This window comes from Erythrolamprus reginae, chromosome 1, assembly GCF_031021105.1.
Source record: "Erythrolamprus reginae isolate rEryReg1 chromosome 1, rEryReg1.hap1, whole genome shotgun sequence".
Taxonomy (NCBI): domain Eukaryota; kingdom Metazoa; phylum Chordata; class Lepidosauria; order Squamata; family Dipsadidae; genus Erythrolamprus; species Erythrolamprus reginae.
In genome coordinates this window covers 358,668-383,113 of record NC_091950.1, presented here as the reverse complement: position 1 = coordinate 383,113, position 24,446 = coordinate 358,668, and the positions used below count along the sequence as shown (strand labels likewise).

At 49.4% G+C, this 24,446-nt stretch overlaps 2 protein-coding genes across 3 annotated transcripts in view; one reads left to right on the top strand and one right to left on the bottom strand.

The window, feature by feature from the left end:
* Window positions 1-6,569: 6,569 nt before the first annotated feature.
* Window positions 6,570-18,465, bottom strand: BABAM1 (BRISC and BRCA1 A complex member 1). The gene is made up of 9 exons (XM_070743179.1): window positions 18,364-18,465; window positions 15,785-16,142; window positions 12,699-12,757; window positions 12,155-12,275; window positions 11,374-11,452; window positions 9,675-9,699; window positions 9,239-9,368; window positions 7,897-7,986; window positions 6,570-7,076 (listed from the first exon to the last, which is right to left on the bottom strand). Exons 2-9 carry the CDS (start codon window positions 16,070-16,072, stop codon window positions 6,864-6,866), a joined length of 1,005 nt encoding a protein of 334 aa, XP_070599280.1. The 5' UTR covers window positions 16,073-16,142; window positions 18,364-18,465; the 3' UTR covers window positions 6,570-6,863.
* A 904-nt stretch (window positions 18,466-19,369) lies between these two features.
* USHBP1 (USH1 protein network component harmonin binding protein 1) overlaps window positions 19,370-24,446 on the top strand; it is a 137,412-nt gene continuing 132,335 nt past the window's right edge. For both annotated transcript variants that reach the window (XM_070743141.1, XM_070743132.1), the window contains exons 1-3: window positions 19,370-19,820; window positions 20,905-21,041; window positions 22,346-22,485. In XM_070743141.1, the coding sequence (XP_070599242.1) occupies window positions 19,812-19,820; window positions 20,905-21,041; window positions 22,346-22,485 (286 nt within the window). In that variant the 5' untranslated portion in view covers window positions 19,370-19,811. The remainder of the gene's footprint in view (window positions 19,821-20,904; window positions 21,042-22,345; window positions 22,486-24,446) is intronic.

The following is a 24,446-nucleotide window of genomic DNA, read 5'->3' as shown; positions in this document are numbered from 1 at the left end:
CTTCCCTCGGCGTTTTTCATTGGAAGGCCGCGGTAATACGTCCCCGCCCTGATGGTTGCCTAACCAATCAGAAGAACACGCGCTTTACGATGATTGGTTGGAATACCAATACTCCAGCCTCCTTTCCCACCCCTCTTATTTTTGAATGGGTTCAGTCAGGATTCGGTCACTCACATGAGCTGGTGCTCGATTTTATCTGTATTGGCTGATGAAGGGACACCTAATAAAAGAATGGAGGTTCCTTAATACGTAGCATTAAACCCAGCAGTTTAAATAATGATTTAATATTATTACTATATCCTCTACAAACTTCATTGTGTATTATTGTGTATTGGACTAAATAAATACATACATACATACATACATACACACATAGACTGGATTGCCTGGGAAATGAACCAGGAAGACTTTAAAAACGTGCCCTGTTTGGCTTTTCCATATTTTTGCATTCGCTCTTATTTGAACGGGCGTTTCTAGTTTTTCACGCTGCAAATTTTAGTTCCCTGTTTGCATTTGTTAACGATGTAACTGCTTCACCTTTATTGCAGCCTCTATTGCAGCCCAGGAGTTCCAATACATATTTCTGGGAGCAGACATTTGCAGCGGCAGCCTAAACCCGTTTCTAGTCCTCAGGCCCTTGAGGTTGAGTGGACTTCAACTCCCAGAATTCATGCCGGCTGGGGAATTTTAGGGACTGAAGTCCACCCAACTTTTTTAAAAATATTTTTTTATTAAGTTATATTCATTTTTAAAATATTTTTATTAAGTTATATACATTAAAAACTGTATAAAAGAAAATATACACAAAAAAGACAATGACAAAATAAAAACATACCTATCCGTAAAAGGATCTTAGAAATCACACTTAATATTATTATATTATACCCCGCAAGACTCTCTTATATCGTGAATTAACTGTTGTGGTTATATTTTACATTTATTCTCTATCTTTTTCTCCACCTTGGTAATATCTTTATTACACAGTTAGTACAAATATTAACTCCTATTTATGTACACATGTACCAATTCTATTAATAAATCTACAATTAATATTCCCATACTCTCATTATTTTATTTTTTTTCTTTTTCCTCCCTTCTAGCCATTCACAAAACACCTTCCAAATTTCCTAATGCTGCAAGTCCACCCAACTTCAAGTCCCCCAGGTGAGAAACACGGACGTAGATGAGGATTTTAAAAAAGGCTTCCTTAGCAACAGCAATTGAGTTAGTCCTCAACTTAAGGCCACAACCGAACCCAACCTTTCTGTTCCTGAGACATTTAGGGCACCCATTTTACGACCTTCCCCTGCCCCCGTTGTTAAGTGGACCTGGCTTTCCTCACTGACCGTCTGCTCATCAGAATGTCCACCCCAAAGGGAATCGTGGCCTGGTTCCCTGGCTGGGATGCTGCGACCACCATTCGGTATGAACCAGTTACCAAGCGTCCAAATTTCATATCGTGCGACCACATCAGATGCCACGATGGTCGTACATGTGGAAAAATGGTTGTGGTCATTTGAAATGGTCACTAAGTGAACTGTTGTTAAGACGAGGACTAGCTGTACTGGGAGGTCACGCGGCCTGAGCGATTGGGATGTGATTCATTCATTCCACTTGGAAGGGACCTTGGAGGTCATCTAGTCCAGCCCCCTGCAGGAGACCCTGCACCACCCAGGACAGATGGCCATTGGGTCACCTCTTGAAAGTCCCCATCCTATTTCCATCCTTTTTCCAGAGCCAGACAGGCCTGGGCTTCCCCCTCGCCCCAGGATGATTCTGCCACCTTCTCTCCCCCCTCCCCCAGAATGTCTCCCCCTGAGTGAGGGAAGCGGTCTGACCACACCAGCTGGCCAGGGAAGCCAAGGGCAATCTTCGGGACAGTGACAATAATAATAATAATAATTTATTAGATTTATATGCCGCCCCTCTCTGACGACTCGGGGCGGCTCACAAGAAGTGAAAACATCATATACAAATCCAATGTTAAAACAGTTTTTAAAACCCCCATTAAAAACAGTCATACAACCCAAACACACCATCCATAAACATAGAACCATAGAAACCTAGAAGTCTGACGGCAGAAAAAGACCTCATGGTCCATCTAGTCTGCCATTATACTATTTTCTGTGTTTTATCTTACAATGGATCTATGTTTATCCCAGGCATGTTTACATTCAGTTACTGTGGATTTACCTACCACGTCTGCTGGAAGTTTGTTCCAAGGATCTAGTCAAGATAAAGTCAAGACAGCTAAGGATACATCTATTTCCCCATGCCTGGAGACATAGGTGGGTTTTCAAAAGTTTGCGAAAGGCAAGGAGGGTAGGGGCAATCCTAATCTCCAGAGGGAGTTGATTCCAGAGGGTCGGGGCCGCCACAGAGAAGGCTCTTCCCCTGGGTCCCACCAGATGGCATTGTTTTGTCAACGGGACCCGGAGAAGGCCGACTCTGTGGGACCCAATCGGTCACTGGGATTCATGCGGCAGCAGGCGGTCCTGGAGATATTCTGGTCTGATGCCATGAAGGGTTTTATATTTGATGGCAAACCTATGGCAGAGGTTCCACAGGTGCCACATGGAGCCGTATCTGCTGGCATGCGATCCGTTACCCTGGCTCAGCTCCAAGGTGCATGTGTGTGCCGGCCAGGTGATTTTTGGCTTGCACAGAACATAAGAACCTAAGAAGAGCCAATGTTGAATGGGGCCAAAGCCCCTCGAGTCCAGCGTTCTGTGGCCCCCAGTGGCCCCCCAATTGTCCATGGGGATCTTGAGCAGAAAGAGAAGGCAAGACCCTCCCTTTCCCCTGACCCCCAACACATGGGACTCAAGGGAACCCTGCCTGCCTCAACCCACATAGAGGCGGCACAGGGACACAGAGGCTCTGGGGGGCATTTTTGGCCTCCAGGAGGACGGGGAGGCCTTTTTATGCTCCCCTGGCTCCAGGGAAGCCTTTGGACCCTGGGGAGGGCGAAACACGAGCCTACTGGGCCCACCGGAAGTTGAGGCCGTTTCTGCCCTCCGGGGGGGTCCAGGGGGTAGAGGAAGCTGCTTTCACCCTCCCCAGGCATTGAATTACGGGTGTGGGCACTCAAGCAGGCATGGCAGTGCGCCCAAACAGTCTTTCCGCAGCCGAGTAAAAAAAGTTTCGCCATCACAGCTTTAAGATGTGCAGAGTGAGGCCACGACTGGGCCCAGCCCCCCCTCCCTCGCAAACCACGTCCCGTGATCCAGGCAGCCCGGAGGATTTATGCCTTGTGTGGACAACATGCTAGGAGGAGGCCAAAAAGGGCCATAACTCTCAACCATAGGGCACTGCGACCGGTTGTAAAGGCGAGAGTGGCCAGGGGTGCAAAGCGCAGTCATGTGACTGTCCAGGGTGCAGTGGCCATAATCTGAATCTTTTTAAGTGCATAGGCTGCCCAACTCCTGATGGACTCTGGGCGGCCTACGATAGCAAAACAAGAGACCACAATTTAAATGTACCTTTTTTGTTATCTGCTTGCATTGTTTTATTTTTTATTGATTTTGCCCAATACACAATGGTTATAGACGATAGACTCGTAGTAAAATGTATCAGTGAAAGAGGAGATATAGGAATAAAATATATCAGTGAAAGAATAGAAGAAAGGATATATGGGAGATAGGAGAGACTATAGGACAGGGGACGGAAGGCCCACTGGTTCACTTGTACTCGCCCCTTACTGACCTCTTAGGAATCTGGAGAGGTCAACCGTAGATAATCTAAGGGTCAAGTGTTGGGGGTTTGGGGATGACACTATGGAGTCCGGTAATGAGTTCCACGCTTCGACAACTCAGTTACTGAAGTCATATTTTTTATAGTCAAGTTAATATTGAGCTTCAATCTGTTGTGTGCTCGTGTGTTGTGGTTGAAGCTGAAGTAGCCGTTGACAGGCAGGACGTTGCAGCATATGATCTTGCGGGCAATACTTAGATTGTGTTTAAGGCGACGTAGTTCTAAGCTTTCTAGACCCAGGATTGTAAGTCTAGACACAATCTGAAGTTAGTTGGGGGAAAGATCAAAAGCAACATGAGAAAATATTATTTTACTGAAAGAGTAGTAGATCCTTGGAACAAACTTCCAGCAGACGTGGTAGATAAATCCACAGTGACTGAATTTAAACATGCCTGGGATAAACGTATCTCCATCCTAAGATAAAATACAGGAAATAGTATAAGGGCAGACTAGATGGACCAGGAGGTCTTTTTCTGCCGTCAGTCTTCTATGTTTCTAACATGAGAAAATATTATCTCACTGTAAGAGCAGTAGATGCTTGGAACAAACTTCCATGCCTGGGATAAACATATATCCATCCTAAGATAAAATACAGGAAATAGTATAAGGGCAGACTAGATGGACCAGGAGGTCTTTTTCTGCCGTCAGTCTTCTATGTTTCTAACATGAGAAAATATTATCTCACTGTAAGAGCAGTAGATGCTTGGAACAAACTTCCATGCCTGGGATAAACATATATCCATCCTAAGATAAAATACAGGAAATAGTATAAGGGCAGACGAGATGGACCAGGAGGTCTTTTTCTGCCGTCAGTCTTCTATGTTTCTAACATGAGAAAATATTATCTCACTGTAAGAGCAGTAGATGCTTGGAACAAACTTCCATGCCTGGGATAAACATATATCCATCCTAAGATAAAATACAGGAAATAGTATAAGGGCAGACGAGATGGACCAGGAGGTCTTTTTCTGCCGTCAGTCTTCTATGTTTCTAACATGAGAAAATATTATCTCACTGTAAGAGCAGTAGATGCTTGGAACAAACTTCCATGCCTGGGATAAACATATATCCATCCTAAGATAAAATACAGGAAATAGTATAAGGGCAGACGAGATGGACCAGGAGGTCTTTTTCTGCCGTCAGTCTTCTATGTTTCTAACATGAGAAAATATTATCTCACTGAAAGAGTAGTAGATGCTTGGAACAAACTTCCATGCCTGGGATAAACATACATCCATCCTAAGATAAAATACAGGAAATAGTATAAGGGCAGACGAGATGGACCAGGAGGTCTTTTTCTGCCGTCAGTCTTCTATGTTTCTAACATGAGAAAATATTATCTCACTGAAAGAGTAGTAGATGCTTGGAACAAACTTCCATGCCTGGGATAAACATATATCCATCCTAAGATAAAATACAGGAAATAGTATAAGGGCAGACGAGATGGACCAGGAGGTCTTTTTCTGCCGTCAGTCTTCTATGTTTCTAACATGAGAAAATATTATCTCACTGTAAGAGCAGTAGATGCTTGGAACAAACTTCCATGCCTGGGATAAACATATATCCATCCTAAGATAAAATACAGGAAATAGTATAAGGGCAGACGAGATGGACCAGGAGGTCTTTTTCTGCCGTCAGTCTTCTATGTTTCTAACATGAGAAAATATTATCTCACTGTAAGAGCAGTAGATGCTTGGAACAAACTTCCATGCCTGGGATAAACATATATCCATCCTAAGATAAAATACAGGAAATAGTATAAGGGCAGACGAGATGGACCAGGAGGTCTTTTTCTGCCGTCAGTCTTCTATGTTTCTAACATGAGAAAATATTATCTCACTGAAAGAGTAGTAGATGCTTGGAACAAACTTCCATGCCTGGGATAAACATACATCCATCCTAAGATAAAATACAGGAAATAGTATAAGGGCAGACGAGATGGACCAGGAGGTCTTTTTCTGCCGTCAGTCTTCTATGTTTCTAACATGAGAAAATATTATCTCACTGAAAGAGTAGTAGATGCTTGGAACAAACTTCCATGCCTGGGATAAACATATATCCATCCTAAGATAAAATACAGGAAATAGTATAAGGGCAGACGAGATGGACCAGGAGGTCTTTTTCTGCCGTCAGTCTTCTATGTTTCTAACATGAGAAAATATTATCTCACTGTAAGAGCAGTAGATGCTTGGAACAAACTTCCATGCCTGGGATAAACATATATCCATCCTAAGATAAAATACAGGAAATAGTATAAGGGCAGACGAGATGGACCAGGAGGTCTTTTTCTGCCGTCAGTCTTCTATGTTTCTAACATGAGAAAATATTATCTCACTGAAAGAGTAGTAGATGCTTGGAACAAACTTCCATGCCTGGGATAAACATACATCCATCCTAAGATAAAATACAGGAAATAGTATAAGGGCAGACGAGGTCCTTTTCTGCCGTCAGACTTCTATGTTTCTGTGTTTAGTTTCGTAGGGAGTTCTGTTTCGAGTGGAGGAGTGTCATATTGTGGTGTATCTGTTATGTTTCTTAAATGTTTCATAAATAAAAAAAACCTTTTTAATTAAAAAAACCCAATTAAAACCCCAGTGCAAGAAACCCCCGTCCCTTCCAGGCCCAGGCAGAGCGCTGCCAGCACAGAGCCGTGTTGTTAAGACCAGTGGAAGCACCGGGCGTTTTGCAGCCCCGTTATAACTCGGAGCAGTCGAGACAACTTCCCCCTGCAGTTATGGACTTTCTGCCAAGCATCTGGCCGTTCCCGAGTGAAGCCGGACGCACATCTGGAAAAGCCAAAGCCCCAAAGCCCAAAGATCATGTCCAAACTTTAATGAGCAGACCCGGATTCCTTCCACCGAAAGATCCGACTGGCAGGAAGGTGGGTCACATGACTTTTAATCCACTGATCCCCAGACCCCCAGGGTCCCTCCATTCCTCGGGGAAGCAGCCCCTCCGGCTGCCCCACACAAGGTCGTCTTCCGTCCTTTTGGGAGGGGTATCCCAAGCCCCCCCTCCGGTTCACATCCCCCATCCAGGAAGGTTAGGGAGGAAAGAGAGGGGCTCTCGCAGGGTGGGGGGTCTCTCCTCTGGTCTGATGGGGAGGGGGGTCACACCACGGCCTCCATCTCGGGGGCCGCCTCCTCCTCTTCCTCCTCCTCCAGCATGCCGTAAGAGGCGTGGGTCTGGAAGGGCCGCTGCAGGGGATGGGCCAGGAGTTTGGCCATGCAGTTGTGCAGCTCCACCGCGGGGCCACTCAGGGAGACCTCGTACTTGTAGTTGGTGCCCTTGGCGTCCAAGTGGCTGAAGGCGGCGAAAGTCTCCTGGGAGGAGAAGGGGGGCACGGGGGGGGGGAGGGGGCAGGGGGTAGATGGACGTCAGGAGAGCAGGCAGGGGTTGCTCCCAGTCCCACCACTCACAAAGGGTCCCTGGCCTGACCCCCAGAACTGGGAGCATGGGGAGCACGTTGCTCCAAAGCCCCCCCCTCCCTTGCTTTAGAGCGGGATGACCCGACCCTGGGCACTTTAACGGGAGGGAGGGAGGGAGGGAGGAAGAGAAAGAGAAAAAGAAGAGGGGAAAGATAGAAGGATGGAAGGTGAATAAATGAGGACAGAAAGAAAATGAAATGAAGGAAGGAGGATGAATGAATGAATGAAAGAAAAAGAGGAAGGGAAATAAGAAAAAAGAGAAAAGATGAATAAAGAAAGAGAAGGAAAGAGAAAAAAAATGAAAGAATGAATAAATAAAAGAAAAAGAAAGATGATGGAAGGAGAAGGTGAACTTATAAAGGAAGGAAAGGAAGCAGAATGAATAAATGAAAGAAAAAGGAAAAAAAGGAAAAAAGGAAGGAAGGAAGGAAGGTGAATAAATAAAGGAAAGAGAAAGAAGGAAGTAAAAGGAATAAATGAAAGAAAAAGGAAGGAAGGAAGGAAGGAAGGAAGGAAAGCAGAAGGGAGAAATAAAAACCCAAAGGGCAAAGGTCAAGCAGGAGGGTGGGTCAAAAGGGGGGCTCCCATGGGAGGGGGGAGGCTGGGTGGGGAATGATGGGAGTTGGAGTCCCAGCCTGAGAGCCTCCTTGGCGGAGAGGTTGAGAAGAAGGGGGAAATAACCCAGCAGGGGGCACGGGGGGGGGGGGGTCTTTACCTTCCAGGTGGCCTCCTCTTCCTCCTTCTCCTCCACCCCGTTGTGGATGTAGAGCACGTCGAAGAAGAAGTAAGGGCACTGGAGCATTTTCTGTGGGGCAGGAGAGGCCGTCAAGGGGGGGTGGGGGCGAGAGGAGCCTCCCTGCTCAGCCCTCCCCTTCCCCCTCCCCTCCCCCCCTCAACCTCCCTGGACATCACTCGGCTCAAGGCAACGGGGGCTCCTGGCTTTATCTTCTCAGAGCCTCTTCCTTCCCTGGACTCAAGACCCTGGGGCCACAAGGGGCCACCATGCCCAGACCCCTGTGGGTCAGAGGAGCCCTGGAGGTCTCCTAGTCCAGCCCTCGACTCAAGCGGGAGACCCCCCACTGTGCCAGATAAGCCCCTGCAGAAGTTGTGCTTCTGTCTGTGGAAGGGAATCAGTTGGAGACTTTGGACTCTGGTGTAGTTCGGATGTTACCTGGAACCTCCACACTGTTCTCTCCTTAAACACCTCCAGTGCTGGACACCCTCGGCCATCCAGGCCACGGCTGCCCCAAAGAGGCTTTGTTTAGGAGGCAACTGGACTTGCTTATTGTGAGCCACCCCGAGTCCTTGGAGACGGGCAGCATGCAAATCTATTATTGTTGTTGTTATTATTATTATTATTATTATTATTATTTCTTTGCAGACATTTCACTGCTCTTCCAATTTATCACTCTCTGTCTCTGTACCTCCCTACCTACTTTTCCATTCGTCTATTTCCATTTGTCTCTCTCTTCCTCTCTCTCTCTCTTATCTACCTCCCTACCTACCTACCTCCATTAATCTCTTTCTCCCTACCTGCCATCTGTCTGTCTATCTACCATCTATCTAATCTATCATCTATCTCTATCCATCTACCGATCTCCATTGACCTGTCTCTTTCTCTCTCTACCTACCTATCCATTCATCTGTCTCCATTTGTCTCTCTCTCTGTCTTCCTCTACCCATCACTATCTACCTCCCTCCCTAATCTCTCCATTTATCTCTCTCTCTCTCTCCCTCCCTGTCTGTCTATCTACCATCTATCTATTCTATCATCTATCTCTATCCATCTGTCTCCACTTGTCTCTCTCTCTCTCTCTGTGTTTCCCAACCTTAGCATCTTGAAGAGATCTGGACTTCAACTCCCAGAATTCGCCAGCCAGCACTCACTGGCTGGGGAATTCTGGGAGTTGAAGTCCAGATCTCTTCAAGATGCTAAGGTTGGGAAACACTGCTCTACCTCCCTCCCTCCCTATGGTCCTACTGGGACCTCTTCCACACAAGACTCATGTGTGTGTGTGTCCCCGTCCGTCCCCTTGTGAGATGGACACGGTGAGCACCTTCATCTGGTCGGTCACCACCACGGGCGGCTGGCAGGTGGGGCGGCTGTAGACTAAGATGGTCCTGACCACGTAGGGTGGGGGGATCGTCTGGATGTTCTCCATCACCGGGAGCTCCGTCTTCTGCTGTCTGCCGAGAAAGGACCAGGCAGGGGGGTGGGGGGGATCGGGAGTGGGGGGACGCAGCCAGAGGGACCCCCCATTTGCACAGCCCCCAGGGCCAGAGGACAGGGACGGCCAGAAGTCGAGGACCCACCCAACGTGAAACCCCCCCCCCCCAGCACTTCTGCCTGTGATTGGTGGGAAGGCAGGGAGATGTATTTGGGGTCCCAGGCAGGGCTGGGGCTTCAAGGGGGGGCCTTCCCAAGACCCCCCCTCCCCTCCCCTCCCTCGGGGAGACCCCCACCCAGGGGGAGAGGAAAGGGGAAAGACTCACATCAGGTTGAAAAGCCCCTCCAGATCTGAGCAGCAGCAGTTGAGGTCAAGGCCTGGGTTTAGCACGGGGGGGGGGGGGGGGCTCCAACTTTAAGACTGGGGGGCTTCAACTCCCAGAGTTCCTCGGCAGCTGCCTGAGGAATTCTGGGAGTTGAAGTCCACAAAGTCTTATTCAAGTTCCCATAGCTGGAGACCCCGGATTCCCCACCTGCCTCCACAATGCCAGGATCCCCACCCCCCAAAAACCCCCACCCCCGTGCAGAGTCCTCGGCCTATTGCCATAACTTCCACTGCTAAGCAAGGGGGTCATTAGGGGAGAGCTCTGCCCCACTTCTACGACCTTTCCTGCCTGTCGTTGAGTTAGTAACAAGTCTGGCTTAATGGCATTCTGGACCTTCCGATAAGCAAGAGTTGTTACTACTAACGCAACATGTTAGTAAGGACTGAAAAGGGGCCCAGATGACCCTCCAGGACACGAGTCGGTTGGGCAAGCATTTGAACCTGGACCACGGCTATGCTGCAACGGTCATTTTTCGTAAGTGCCAACGGTCACTAAAAAGAAGGCTTGCCAATCAAGGCACTAACTGTCCAATCCGAGGAGGGGGACAATTTGGAGCCCCTCTTTTTTTCAAGCCTTGAGGGAGCTGGACTAGAAGACCTCCAAGGTCCCCTCCAGCTCCGGGACCCATGTTCCCTTTCCGGCTGGGCCAGATGCGAATCCTGCCAGGGGGCCACAAGTGACACCCACGAGGCAGCTGTCAGGTTAAAACACGCCCGGTTTTTATCTAAAAAGTCATAAAAGTCCTAAAATTCTATTTCCATTTCAACTGTCCTAGGTCTGTCACTCCAACAATTAAACAACCAAAAATGAATATTTTATATTTAAAATAATATAAATCTTAAAATACTTTAAATTTGTTACGTGGTTGCGAGGGTCGCCCAGAAAGTAATGCACCACATTTTTTTTCTCAGCCTACGTTAATGGTACGAATGTGAAACTTTACACACACATTTGTATACATGTACATTTTGTGTTTCTTCAGACAGTGCAGCTGCAGACGAAATAGCATCTGTAAGTGATGTGTGTTTACAAGCAGCATTGTCGTCTTTGGATTTCTCACTGTGGAGAAAGAAACTGTTGGGAGCATTCACAAGTGTTTGTGTGCAGTTTGTGGAGAATCCGCAGTCGACAGAAGGACGGTTGGTCACTGGGCACAGAGGGTGTGAGGCCATTAGAAGACGGTTCGGTCAGAAATGGCTCCGTGACCAGAACCAGGAGTGGTACCGACTGGGCCCACATGCCCTTGTGTCTCACTGGAGGGAGGCCAGAGAATGGGACAGAAATTACATGGAAAAATAGGGAGTGTAGAAGAACCATCCTTCTTTCTTGTGTGTGAGTTTCATTGTGTTCAACAAATAATTGTGGAAGAAAAAAAACGTGGTGCATTACTTTTTGGGCGACCCTCGTGTATAATGTCAGGCATTGAGGTCGTGTTTTCATTCATGTGGATTTTGGGAGGTGGGGAAAAAATAATAAACTTTATGCCCAAACCCACGTCCTGTTTTTCTCCCCGTCTCTTCCTCCAAATCAGATGGGATTTTTTTTCCTAACTTGGGGGGGGGGATCCCAAGCGCAGATCAAACCCCCCACCCACCCCCCTCTTTTCCTGCCAGCAGGGACCCCCTTCCGGGAAGGATACTGAAGGCCTTGCAGGGGAGGGTCTTCAGGTCGTACAAGCAGCTGCAAACCTCTCTGGGCTCGGAAGTGAAGCCGGACAGCTGCGGAGAGGGAGAGGAGGAAGAGGTCACGTGAGCGGAGATCCAATGGGATCCACAGGGATACCGGGCAGCCCTCAGCTGACGACTGCGATGGAGCGTGGAAGGCAGGAAGGACGTGGACTCAGAGGCTGAGAGCCAACCAGGGCCTGTCGCACCCCCAGAGGTGCCCATGGGTGGCTCAGAAGAGGGATTGACCCTTCTCGATGCACGAGTGCGCAGGGCTATTAGCAGGCAGGATTATTTGAGGAGGAAGAGAGCTATGTATGAATAGCTCTATAGAACACTCGGCCACGCCTTGTGGCTCTATAAGGAGGCGTCTCGTGATGAGCGATTAGTGAACATCAAAGTTCAACAAAAGGGACGTGACAACTATTTGTGCTACACTCAAGTATTAGAAACTGCAATCTGACTCTCTGGGATTCCTGCCAAGACGCTGTGAGTTGTGGTGATTAGAAGAAGCATTTCAATGAGCTTTTGGCTTCCGCCCTGAGACTCTGAGATAAGAAGCCAGTAAATGTGACTTGGAAATGCTGCCCAGCGTTCGCTGATATCTATTTATCCAGTTCATTATTTCTGCTGTGAACATTTTGAAAATAATATACTGCAAATCTGTATACTCTGGCTGTGTGTGGGGAGCATTTCGTGGGGGTGGGGGGGCTTCTCGCTTAGACAGAACACACACACACACACAAGGGTACCCACCCAAGTGACGTCATTGTTCACCACCACCAGCGCGAACTCGTGGCTCTTGTCAATCTTGTGCTTGGTGCGGACAAACATCTCAATCATCTTCTGGGAGATGTTGAGGGCGTTGGTCTTCAGCCTGGGGGAGGGGGAGGAGGCCCATGAGGCACCGCCAGGGAAGCAACGTGGGTGGAAGCCCTGCAGAGACGCCCCGGCCTTCCTCCCGCTCCAGGTGGCCGGTTTCCAGAGGAGACCAGGCCCATCTCAAGAGGAGACCCCACCCGAATTCCTTTCCGCTCATCCAAGAGGACTAGAACCTTGACCACAGGCCTTTGCAGCACCCCCAGGAAGAGGCTGAGACGCCCCCTGCAGCCTGAAGCTGGGACAACCACCACAAGAACCAAAAGGCAGCAATCCTGGTTTGTCCTCCATGCCAGCTGTCCGTCAAAGCCGGAGACGGCTCTGTGTCTCACCCAAGGAGGATCTACTGGTCCCCAGGAAGCCAGCACGCCCCTCCCCCCCAAAAAAGATCCCTCTGGCCAAGCGAGGGGTCCCGGCTCACCCGTTGAAGGACTCCAGCCTCGGGTGGGACATTTCCTCCGAGAGGTCCAGGCAGATGATCTGGGCGAGAGAAGGGAAGAGATTTAGGCTCAAAACGGGTCCATGGCTTTAGGCCAATAGAAGGAAGACTGTTTGTAACTGGAGCAAATGTATAAATATATTTAATTTGAATGATTATTGTTCTGTCCCGGGGCTACGCAGCTGGAGAACAAAGGAGGAATCCATGCGCTGACATTTCAAATCAATCTTTTTATACAGAAAGTCTCAATGACACAAGCCAAAGTCATGCACACGACTTCAACTTGGCAGCTGCTCAGTGAGAGTCATTAAAAGGTAACGGTTCCAATTCCATCATTAATTAACATGAATATTACTATAGGAATTAATGAAATATCCGATGTAGCAATGCAGAAATACTGGATGTTTGCTGATATTACAATTTCTTTTGTTGGTTTTTGTTTGTCCTTTTTTTAAGATATTTTTTTCATTGTTTGCTTATTTGTTTGTTTTAAGATACCTTTGAAAACTAAGAAAACTTTGTCAAAAAAAAAGATAACAGTTCCATGTCTAGGCTGCTGTAGAAGGTCAAAGCTAATTGCGCCTTCCTTCATGAGATCAGGAGTCTCCAGTTTCACAGAGTTACTTTTACACCTTCCCAGCATCTCCGCAGACAGCGCACTTTTACTCCAAGGATTTTAGCAGGAAAATAACAGTTGTCTAGCGTAACCTGACTAAAACCTCAAACATCACCCGACTCCATTGGAAAACGTTGAAACTCCACCCCGAATTACCCATACGCCACCATTAAATACCTATAGGGAGTGGTCGACAATGCCCTAGAGCTACAAACTACAGACTACTTCTTTTCCCCATAGAAATATTCTTGTCTCTTTCTCAGTCTTCTAAAGTGGGCATCTAGCAAAGGCTCCTGATCCACCTCCCCCTCCTCCTCCTCCGAGTCAGACCCTACTGTCATGGGCATCTCTGCCCCCTCTGGTGGTCCTCCAGGTTCCTCCAGGTCCATCTCTCCCTCCCTCTCTGCTTCATCTGGCAACCCCACTGGCCCTAGGTGCCCAGGTGGGCCTGGCTCACCCTGCTCAGGATCCATCACTGCCAGAGGTGGACGAGCACCACCCCCAACAATTCAGAATTAGTGGATGTACATTACACCACCAAGAAGAAAATAGAATTAAGGTGAAAATGAATGGAATGAAAATGACCAGCCACTAAATAGAAGTTATACTTAAAGGATTCACAATGTTAATAATTAAATATAAGGAAATGTGGACTTCCTATTGGATAAGAGTCTTTAGTTATTAAGAAAGTAAATGAAGGATGAGGAGGAGACACTGCGGCTGGGATTTAAGAAGTTAAAAGTATTTTATGAAGAACATGAAGCGGCAAATATAATTAGAAGATAATTGGTTTGCTTGGATGATGAAACTAGAAAAGGAGACAGCAAGATTTAAGAAAAATGGATATATTCCACAAGGCAGAAGCCCCAGGATCAAATCCCAGTAAGGGTATGGCTAGCTGATGAGGCCAGAACAAGACCGAAATAGTGCTATCCTAGTCTCCCTCAATTTTAAAAATTCAGGAAAAAACATGTGATATGTATATATTAGTATGCTAATATATATATATTAGTAAAACTGTATTTAACAAGATATATGTTTAAGCTGTATTGAAGGTACAAGATGTTGTAAGCATGTTTTTTATGGTGGAGGAAAAATAAAAAACTTTGGGGGAAAAAGAAATTAAATATGTGATTCTTGCCTCTCTCTCTCTCCGTTGATCTATTCAGGTCTTTTTTCTCCCTTTTCCTCCTTTTATTTTCTTTTTTCTTTTATTCAGATAGAGTTAAATAGAGTTAAGAAGAGCCAGCAGTTCCCAGCGACTGGTAAGGGCCCACAGGTTTGGTCTTCTCTGTGTCCCATCGACCAGACAGTGTCGGACCGCGGGGAGGGCCTTCTCTGTGGTGGCTCCGGCTCTCTGAAACCGGCTGCCCCCAGAGATCCGCACTGCCCCTATCCTACTAGCCTTCCGGAAGGCCTTTAAGACCTGGCATTGCCCACAGGCCCAGGGCCGAGGATAATTCGATACGACCACGTTCCAGCCTCTTAAGAATGAATGTATTTTTAATTGGGTTTTAGATTGTTTTATATTGTGCTTATTGTTTTTATGTTGTACGCTGCCCAGAGTCCGTAAGGAGTTGGGCGGCCTATAAGTACAAATGATAAATAAATAAAACTTCTTCCTCATGTATCCCAACAGACGGTTAGATGCCCCATGGTCGGCCTTCCCCGGGTCCCGTCGGCAAGAAAATGTCAGCTGATGGGGCCTAGGGGAAGAGCCTTCTCTGTGGCGGCCCCAACCTTCTGGAACAAACTCCCTCCGGTGAGACGTACTGCTCCCCTCCCTCCTGGTCTTTTGTAAAGCTCTTCTGCCAGCGGGCATAGGGGCCGTGAATGTTGAAATTGTCCCCAGCAGATATGAATGATAGAATTGGATGAACGTGATGACTAGGGGCCCAATCTGAGGTTAGTTGGGGGAAAGATCAGAAGCAACGGGAGAAAATATTATTTTACTGAGTCATAGATGCTTGGAACAAACTTCCAGCAGACGTGGTTGGTAAATCCACAGTCACTGAATGTAAACATGCCTGGGAGAAACATATATCCATCCTAAGATAAAATACACAAAGTAGTATAAGGGCAGACTACATGGACCATGAGGTCTTTTTCTGCCTTCCGTCTTCTAGGTTTTTATGACCTTACAAGATTTTTTTTAGAATTTTGTATTCACTTTGTTCATGTCTTTTTAAAAAAATAATTAGATTCCTCACATATATTGTCTGCATTTACAATGTTGTACACTGCCCTGAGTCGCTTTGAGAAGGGCGGCATAGAAGTCCAATTAATATATAAAATAATAAAATAAAAAATAGAATAAAAGTAAATTAAATTAAATTTTAAAATAAAATATAAAATATAAACAAACAAACAAATAAATAAATAAAGGCAGATGCAGAGAAAGGGAGAAATGGAAGTGGGGAGAGAGGTTGCCTGGCCACGGGTCTCCACTCACCACTTTCTCGGGACAGTTGACCCTGGGCGTCCGCACCTGGAACTCGGAGGGGGGGCTGGGGGCCAGCCAGGTCTTGCCGTTGGGGGCCTGGGCAGGGGCACCGGGGGGCCCGGGGGTGGTGCTGGCCGCCTCCCCCTCCCCTTCGCTCCGGCTGCCCACGCTGGCCTGCAGGCTGAGGGGGGTGCGGTCCTCGGCACCCTCCGGGTTGGAGCGGGTCCTGGGCCGCTGCTCGGACGCCATCTTCTCCTCCTCCTCCTCCGTCGTGCTGTTGGTCTCCGAGGTGTCCATCCACGTGCCGCAGTCCGGGGGAGAGTCCAGGATTGCCGGGAGAGGGCGGGGGGCAGCCTGGCGAACCCCCCTTTGGAGATACAACAAACAGAGCTGCACAGGGGCCCAACTCTACACAGACTCCACAGAGCTGGAAGGGGCCCTGGAGGTCATCTAGACCAGGGTTTCCCAAGCTTGGCCAGTTGAAGGTATCTGGACTTCAAGAATGCTGGCTGGGGAATTCTGGGAGTTGAAGTCCAAATATCTTCAAGTGGCCAAGGTTGGGAAACCCTGGTCTAGCCCAACACACACACCCCAAGCGGGAGACCCTTCCCCATTTATGGCAGAGATAGCAGGCACACATACTTGTCTCCTGCAAATATTCTTCCAAAATGTATATCCCGTATTTTCCGGAGTGTAAAACCTTTTTCCTCCCTAAAAGAGGCTGGGAATTCGGGTGGGACTTATGAACGGAGCTTTTTCCCGAAGCCTTTTTCCCCAGGCCTGACCAGGTGCGAACCCTCTTCCCAGCTCCCCCATTGCAGCCTCTGTCCTTGTTCCTCTCTGCCAAGAAGGTTCTCCAAACCCTAAGTCTTTCTAGGGGTTTTTTAATGGCTTTACTTCCAGCCCTAACCAGGTGCTATTAATGTACCCAAGCTCTTTCATGGTCACTCTTCCTGAAGAAGGTTCTCCAAACCCTAAGTCTTTGTAGGGGTTTTTTAATGGCTTTACTTCCAGCCCTAACCAGGTGCTATTAATGTACCCAGGCTCTTTCATGGTCACTCTTCCTGAAGAAGGTTCTCCAAGCCCTAAGTCTTTGCAGAGGTTTTTCTTCATTCCTCTAACTTGCTCCGAGTAAGTTTCTTTCCAGCCCTAAGCAGGTGCTAACGATGTTCCCAGCCCTTACCATCTTGCAAGCTCTTTCATTGTTACTCTCTCCTAATAAGTCCTAACCAGGGGATAAAATAATGTGCTGAAACTGACCAGACTAAGGACGCTGGCCAGATGGATACCTGGTGAGCAGATTCTTTTCCCTATTTCCCTCCCCAAAAACTCAGGTGGGTCTTAAACTATGATATTTCATTTTTTTAAAAATAAACTTTATTGATTTTCAAACTTTTCTTTAAAAACAAATTATTATATTATTTCTTAGAGTAATTCTCCATTGGTACATAGTTCAACTTTCTCCACACCTTTTCACATTACACTAGCTCTTTATCCAAGTTTCTTATACGTCTATCTTTACATATTTTATGTATTTATATAAGTAATACTTATGTAAATACCGTATGTATTTCTAATACATTTATAGGATTTTTTTTTCTTGCTCATATTTCCCTCACTTTTTTGATCAAACATTTTCTTCCCACTGCCCCAATTTGAGAATGTCTGTGCCTCCATTACTCTGATCTTTGTGTTTTCATCTCCCTTTCAATGTTAATGAAGGTTGTTGACTATAAACACAACCCCACATGCAAAGAGATGGAGTTCAGGGGAGAACTGTGGGGGGCAGCCCCCTCCCACCCGGAAAGTGACTTTAAATAAGGGTTCTTCTTGAATTCCAGGCATGGAGGCCCAGCCCACCTAAGTTGCCAGGCTTCAAGAGTCTCTGGTCCAATGCAACCCCTCCCATGCTGGTTGGGGATTCTGGGAACTGGGGCTCCACCACAACAGTCCTGAACAGGAGGGTAAGGGGGGAAGCCCCAGGGACCGGTTGACCTCTTCCAGGGCCAGTTGCAAGGTCAGCCACTCCCCCACTTCTCTACTGCAGGGGTCTCCAGCGTGGCCCCTTTAAGGCTATGAAGACTTCATGAAGACTTCTGGACTTCAACTCCCAGAATTCCCCAGGCAGCATTCGGGGAGTTGAAGTTCCCAAGTCTTAAAGGGGCCGCCTTTGGAAGAGCCCTGCTCTTTTCTTCTTCCTTCCTTTCTAAAGGAGGCGATGGAGACTTTTTGGAGGAGGCCTGCTATGGCCCTTTCTCCATTGCAAGGGCCCTCTTGGATCTGAGCCCCCCTTCGGAAGAGAGGCAGGGTCGGGAGGGGGCCACTCGGGGCAAGGCTCCGCCCGCACCCCAGGGCCAAAGGAGGTTGGGGGCCCCGACTGACCAAAACATCATTTTAGCCTGGGATTCTAGAAGGGGGGGATGGGCGGGGGGCGGGGCATCTGCCACCTCTCCTCCTTGGGGGGCTTCGGGGCAACCCCCCCTCCTCCCACTGGGCCTCCCAGGATTGGCCCCCACTGCTTGCAATGACCGTGCAGCCCCCCCGCCCCCCCCCGCCTGACAGACACCACCGCAGCCCCCGACACCCACCTGGAGCTGCAACACCCGGAGCTGCAGAAGGGGCGGAAGGGGGAGGGAAGGCGCCGCCCCGCGCGAGGGACGCCGGGAGTCGTAGTTTCCGGTGGAGGGAGCAGCGCCCTCGCCTCTTTCTCTGCAGAGGCCGCTTTGGGTGGGGCGCCCCCGTTCCTCTCCCTGGCTCCGTCAATTGAGAGGCCGGACTACAACTCCCACAATGCTCAGCGGCCCCCACCGCCCACAACTCTAGACCTCTAGGGGGGATTTTCTCTTTCTCTTTTTTCCCTCCTTTCTTTTTCTTCCCTTTTCCTCTTTTTTCTCTTTCCTTTTGTCCTCCTTCCTTCCTTCCTTCCTTCCCTCCTTCCTTCCCTCCCGCGCTCTCTCCTCTTTCTTTCCCTAAACAGCCGCTTTTCTTTTTGTTGCGCTCAGTTAACGCTGCCTGCCAGCTCAGTCCTTTCCCACCTGCTTTCAATTAGGTTTCTAGTCCTCACCGTTTTTCTCAACTGTGGTGGCTCCATTCCCAGAATCCCCCTCGGCCATGACACCAGCTGCCCCACTCCAGCCACAGGGTTCAGAAAGGCCTGCGCTTCCATGTGCCCTGGAACACGGGGCCCTTCGGAGAGGAAGGAAGGAAGGAAGGAAGGAGGAAAAGAGAGAGAAAGAAAGGAAAGTGAACACAAGAACAAGGGGACACAATCTGAAGTTAGTTGGGGAAAAGATCAAAAGCAACGTGAGAAAATATTATTTTACTGAAAGAGTAGTAGATGCTTGGAAGAAACTTCCAGCAGACGTGGTTGGTCAATCCACAGTCACTGAATTTAAACATGCCTGGGATAAACATATATCCATCCTAAGATAAAATACAGAAAATAGTATAAGGGCAGACTAGATGGACTAGAGAGCGCGGGAGGGAAGGAAGGAGGGAAGGAAGGAAGGAAGGAGGACAAAAGGAAAGAGAAAAAAGAGGAAAAGGGAAGACTAGATGCCGTCAGACTTCTATGTTTCTATGTTTCTATGAAAGACGTACCCCCCACGCGAGACCCTCCCCATTCCCACAGGGCCCCTCACCTGCCCAGGGCCACAACAGAGATTTTATGAAGTCTTTATTTTTCAAACCAAATTATTTCCTGTCCCAGTTGAAGTGGCCCAGTTGTAGGTTTTTAGAGTTTTATTGAAACCAGACTTCTGCACGTTCTCAGTGGGGGTTTGAGTCTATTTCAATGTTGGATTTGAGCCGCCCTGAGTCCCGTCAGAAGGGCAGCGCAGAGATCTGATTAATAAATGTGAAATAAATTGAATAACCCTGAAGGCCAGGCAAGGCACGAGGGGGCGGCCCCTTCCTCTCAGGACGGGCAGGAAGCGTGCAGGGACGGCTGCAGATCAACAGGAAAAGCCTCCCGCCCTCCGTCCGTCCAGCCAGGACAAAGCCCAGAGCCCAGGGGCAGAAGACCGAAAGCGGAGGCATGGAGGAGGTAGGAGAGAGTTTGGAGGGTCCGGTGGGGCAAAAATCTCTGGTCCAGATTGAGGGGTTCTGAATCTCCCACCGGGAACCCCAGAATCAGCGGGGCAGCTGCCCTTCCTCACACAAAAGTCCCCTGCTTGCCTGTATTTGGGGGCAGCCTGGGGTGGGCTAGAGGACCTCTGAGGGGCCCTGGAACCATCAGCCCAGAAGCCTCGCAAGGAGAGGCCCCTCCACCTCCAAGGTCTCCCGGCTTCCTTGCCTGGTGACGCTGCCCTGGGCTTGCGAGGGGGGGTCACTGGACGGAGGGGGAGCCTGGCATGAGCCTCGGTGGCCCCGTGGCTGGAGGGCAGCCCTGCTAGCTGGAGTTCAGCAGTTCAAATCTCTCCGTCCTTCCTCTCTCTGCCGTCCTTCCTTGGTGGGTCAAGTGAGGCCCCAGATTGTTGGGGGAAAGAGGCGGATTCGGTAAACGTAGTACAGTACTGTAGCCCCTCACCTATCGCTGGTGTTACGTTCCAGACCCGGCCGCGATAGGTGAAATCCGCAATGGGGAATTTATCGACTGATGGTACTTATTTAAGTATTTATATTGTAATTGTTTGGTAAGTTTTCATTGTTTTAAGTGTTTATAAACCCTTCCCACACAGTATTTATTTTAGATACGGTATTTAAATACAGTATTTACAACGTTAGATATATATTTTTTGAAAAACCTGCCGATCGAGTTCCGCGGGCTGTTTAAATCTGCCGATCGACTTCCTCAGAAACCCGCGAACCAGCGAAGATCCGCGAATGATTTTTCTCATTAATATTTCTTGAAAACCCGCGATGAAGTGAAGCCGCAGTAGGTGAAGCGCGACATAGCGAGGGACTACTGTACATGTGTCCGAAAGCCATTGCTAGAGTGATAATAGAGTGATAGAGAGGAAGTGATAGATAAGAGAGAGAAAGGGAAAGAGGGAGGGAGAGAAAGTGGTAGATGATAGATAGACAGATAGAACACACACACACTGCTGCAAATCAAAGCCACTGGTGGGATGGGGGGGCTCTGGACTCGGGGGGAGAGGCTGATGTCCCCCTTCTCTCCTGGACCACAGTGGGATCTGGGGCCCCCCGGCCAGGAGGAGTCCGGCGAGGAATCCTCCCTGCACTACGAGGAGCTCATCACCCGCCTGCTGGTCACCATCGTCCGGCTGCAGGAGAAGATGGAGCGGCTGGAGCAGGACAGGGCCAGGTACACTGTTTCTGTGGGGGGGGGGGTCTCCTTCTCTTCTCCGCCTCCTTTCCGGGGGCCCTTTCCTGGCCTGGATGGTGGGGACTCTGGCCGGCCCCAGGGTCCCCCTGGTGGGCTGGACTACTCCTCTAGTGCCCGACGTACGACCAGAACTGAGCCCAAGACAGTCACTTTGCCACGGCTGTTAAGAGAATCATTCCGTCATTAAACGAATCTGCCCCCCCATTGACTTTCCATGTCGGACATTGGTCAGAAATGCTGACCACATCACCTCAGGACCCTGGAAACGGTCACTGGCACATGCCTTTGGTCCTGTGGCCATTGTTGTGAGTGACCTTTGTCAGCCTGAGGAAATGTCCGATTCTGAAGTCAAAGAACCCGGGACCTCAGTGCAACCTTGGCAACTTGAAGGTATCTGGACTTCAACTGCCTTAGTGTATCCGGGGTCACAGAGGAGACGGGAGCGACAGGGACAGGGATTTAGAACTGCCCCCGGGGGTGTGTGTGAAGCTGCTATGGAAAGCGTTTCCTTGTCAGATAGGGATGAAATATCCAACAGTCAGTGGGTCAACCCAAAATATAGAAGATTAATAAAACACAGGGAAGAAGTAGAGGGAAAAAGGTTTTGAACAAGCAGGAAGAGGGAGATGGTGGTCCCGCTATACAGAGCGCTGGTGAGACCCCATTGGGAATAATACTGTGTCCAGTTCTGGAGACCTCACCTACAAAAAGAGATGGACAAAATGGAACGGGTCGAAAGACGGGCTACAAGAACGGTGGAAGGTCTTAAGCATAAAACCGATCAGGAAAAACTTCATGGACTCAACCTGTCTAGTCTGGAGGACAGAAGGAAAAGGGGGGACACGATTGAAACATCATTTAAATATGTTCAAGGGTTAAATAAGGTCCAGGAGGGAAGTGTTTTTAACAGGAAAGTGAACACAAGAACAAGGGGACACAATCTGTACATAAACCATCAGTTTTTACTACAGCAGTCACAATGAATCAGCCCAAAATGAGCAGAGAAACACACAGAGAGAGAATCACGCTTCTGGCGCCCTCTTATGGCAATTCCCAGCACTACCTCTTAAAGACATAGTGTTTCACTACATACAAGCATTCATTGTTAGCTTGTTTATATACTGCCAAACCCAGCCTGTTACGTACATAGTATAACATGAGTCCTGACTCCAGGTGGCACCTCCTTTCCCACCCACCCCCTCCGCCCCAGTCATGTCCCCTCGGGCCAAGCCCCTGCCCGGCTCCTTCACCCCCCCTCCCTTCCTTCCTTCTTCCCGGTGTAGGCAGGAGGAGGAGGAAGAGGAAGGGGACTTCTTCTCCGATTTGGGCTCCGAGTCCACTGCCAGCCTCCCCCGGTGCCCGACCCTCTCTGCCAGGCGTGCCAGGAGCCCCTCCCCCCCACCCCCAGCCGCTCTGGAAGAAGGTGAGACTCCCCCCACCAAGAGGGGGCTCAGGGCTTGTTGGGTGGAGCATCTCGAATCAGGAGCCAGGGAGGGAAGGGCTCTGTTGCTGCACTGTATCCTATCCGTTCCTCTGCAGTCCGGCCTCCCGCTCGGATTTTGGGTTGTTGGAAGACACCTCCACCTGGGTCCAGTTCCAGGCGGGGACACTGCTTGGACAGTTGGTTTAATGGTGGACAAGAGACCACGTGGCTTTGGGATCCTGGGCAAAAAAAGCACATGAGAGAGAGAGATTTTGCACCTCTGTTGGGCTTTGAAATTGATCCTGTATTCTGATTGGTTGTCAGACTGAGGCCATCCATTGCCTCTTGAGTCCCAGGCCTGGTTGAATCTTGCTGGGTGATGATGCAGTGAAGGGAGGCAATTTTATGCCATTCCCAACCCTCCCTTTCTTGGGGTGAGCAGGGCATTTGCTTATGAATAGAGCTATCTGTCTCTCTACCTCTGAAAGGGCCCACGGCTGCTGGGGGCTATTAAGGAAGGTGGGGGGGCTATTAAGAGTGAGTCTGCTTCCTACCTAAACAACCACGTTTCTCCATTTCTCATCCAGGGAAAGACAATTTTCTGCCGTTTTAGTACTTTCTAGAATATTTCATTCTCCTGGGACGGTGATGGGTCGAGTTTAACAAACTTTTGTGGTTCGCGTGCCAAAGGGGTGTGTGTGTGGACGCGCTGGCATGAGTGCACAGGGCCACACCCCAGGGCTGGGCTGCTGCCCGGACGGAGGGTGGGGGGGACGCCGTGGGGTAGCAAAAATGGAGCCCCACCCCAGAGCCCCCAGTGTGCACTGAAATTGCACAAGCCCCACCCACAGCGTGGTAGTCAAAATTTTGGTAGCCCTTCACTGCACAGCACCTCTTCCCATCCCCCCCCCACGCATGCACACACCCCCACACACACGCTGCCCCCCCCCCCCCCCCACGCAGGCGCACAGGCCTTTCCGAAGCCTGGAAGGTGGAAAAAAGGCCCAAATGTGCGAACTCCCCTCCTTCTCCCCAGTGGGCTCTTTTTGCCCTGCGGAGGGTTCAGAGAAGCTTCACGAAGCTCCAGAGGGACAAAAACAGCACAATGGGCAAATCAGAAGTTTGGGAAATGCACTTTGCCCATTGTGCTGTTTTTGTCCCTCTGGAGCTTCCCTGAACCCTCCGCAGGGCAAAAAAGAGCACAAGGGCAAAGTGGAAGTGGGTTTTCCCAAACTTCCGGTTTGTCTTTTGGGGGATTTTTTTGCCTCCGGGCCTTCAGGAAAGTGTCCCTGAAGCATCCGTGGGGCCCCCCCGAAATGGCCTTCCCCAAGGCTGACAATCAGCCGGCCGGCACGCACATGCCCACTGGAGCTGAAACGTGGCAAGTCTCGTGTGCCTCCGATGGGGCTCCGTGCGCCCTGGGTTTGCCATGACGGTTCTAGGAGATGCGGGGGGGGGTGAGCTCACCTCCTGGAGGGTCCAACTGGCCTGGTCCGTTGAGGCCTTGGAGAGCGCAAGGGCCCCCCAGGACAGGGCTGGCGAACCTTTTTCTTCTTGCGTGCCCAAAACGGGAGTGGGCTCCTGCATCAGCTTCCATGCGTCCCACCACACAAACCCTCCCACCCATGTGTGCCACCCTGCTCATGTGCGCATCCCCGTAAATGTGCCCCCTCCCCACATTGGGTCATTTTTCACCCTCAGGTTTCCCAGAAGCCTCCAGAGTGCAAAAAACGGCCCAGCGGTCAAACCGGAAGTTTGGAAAAACGGACCTCCAGTTTTCCCACTGGGCCATTTTCCACACTCCGGAAACTTCAGGGAAGCCCCTGTGGAGGGTGAAAGCGCCCCCCCCCCCACGTGCGCACTGGGGCTGACATGGGGCAATGCCTGGTGTGCCCTCAGGTATGGATCCGTGCGCCCCCTGTGCCATAGATTCACCATCAGAATCCTAGAACAAATAGGGC

Bases quoted from the DNA above. Each gene is read 5' to 3' on its own strand.
- BABAM1 (XM_070743179.1), bottom strand. From the start codon at position 16,072: ATGGACACCTCGGAGACCAACAGCACGACGGAGGAGGAGGAGGAGAAG. The intron at 7,987-9,238 runs GTGCTCACCGTG...CCTGCCCCACAG, and splicing joins TGGTGACCGACCAGATGAAG to AAAATGCTCCAGTGCCCTTA. The intron at 7,077-7,896 runs GTAAAGACCCCC...TTCTCCTCCCAG, and splicing joins AAGAGGAGGCCACCTGGAAG to GAGACTTTCGCCGCCTTCAG.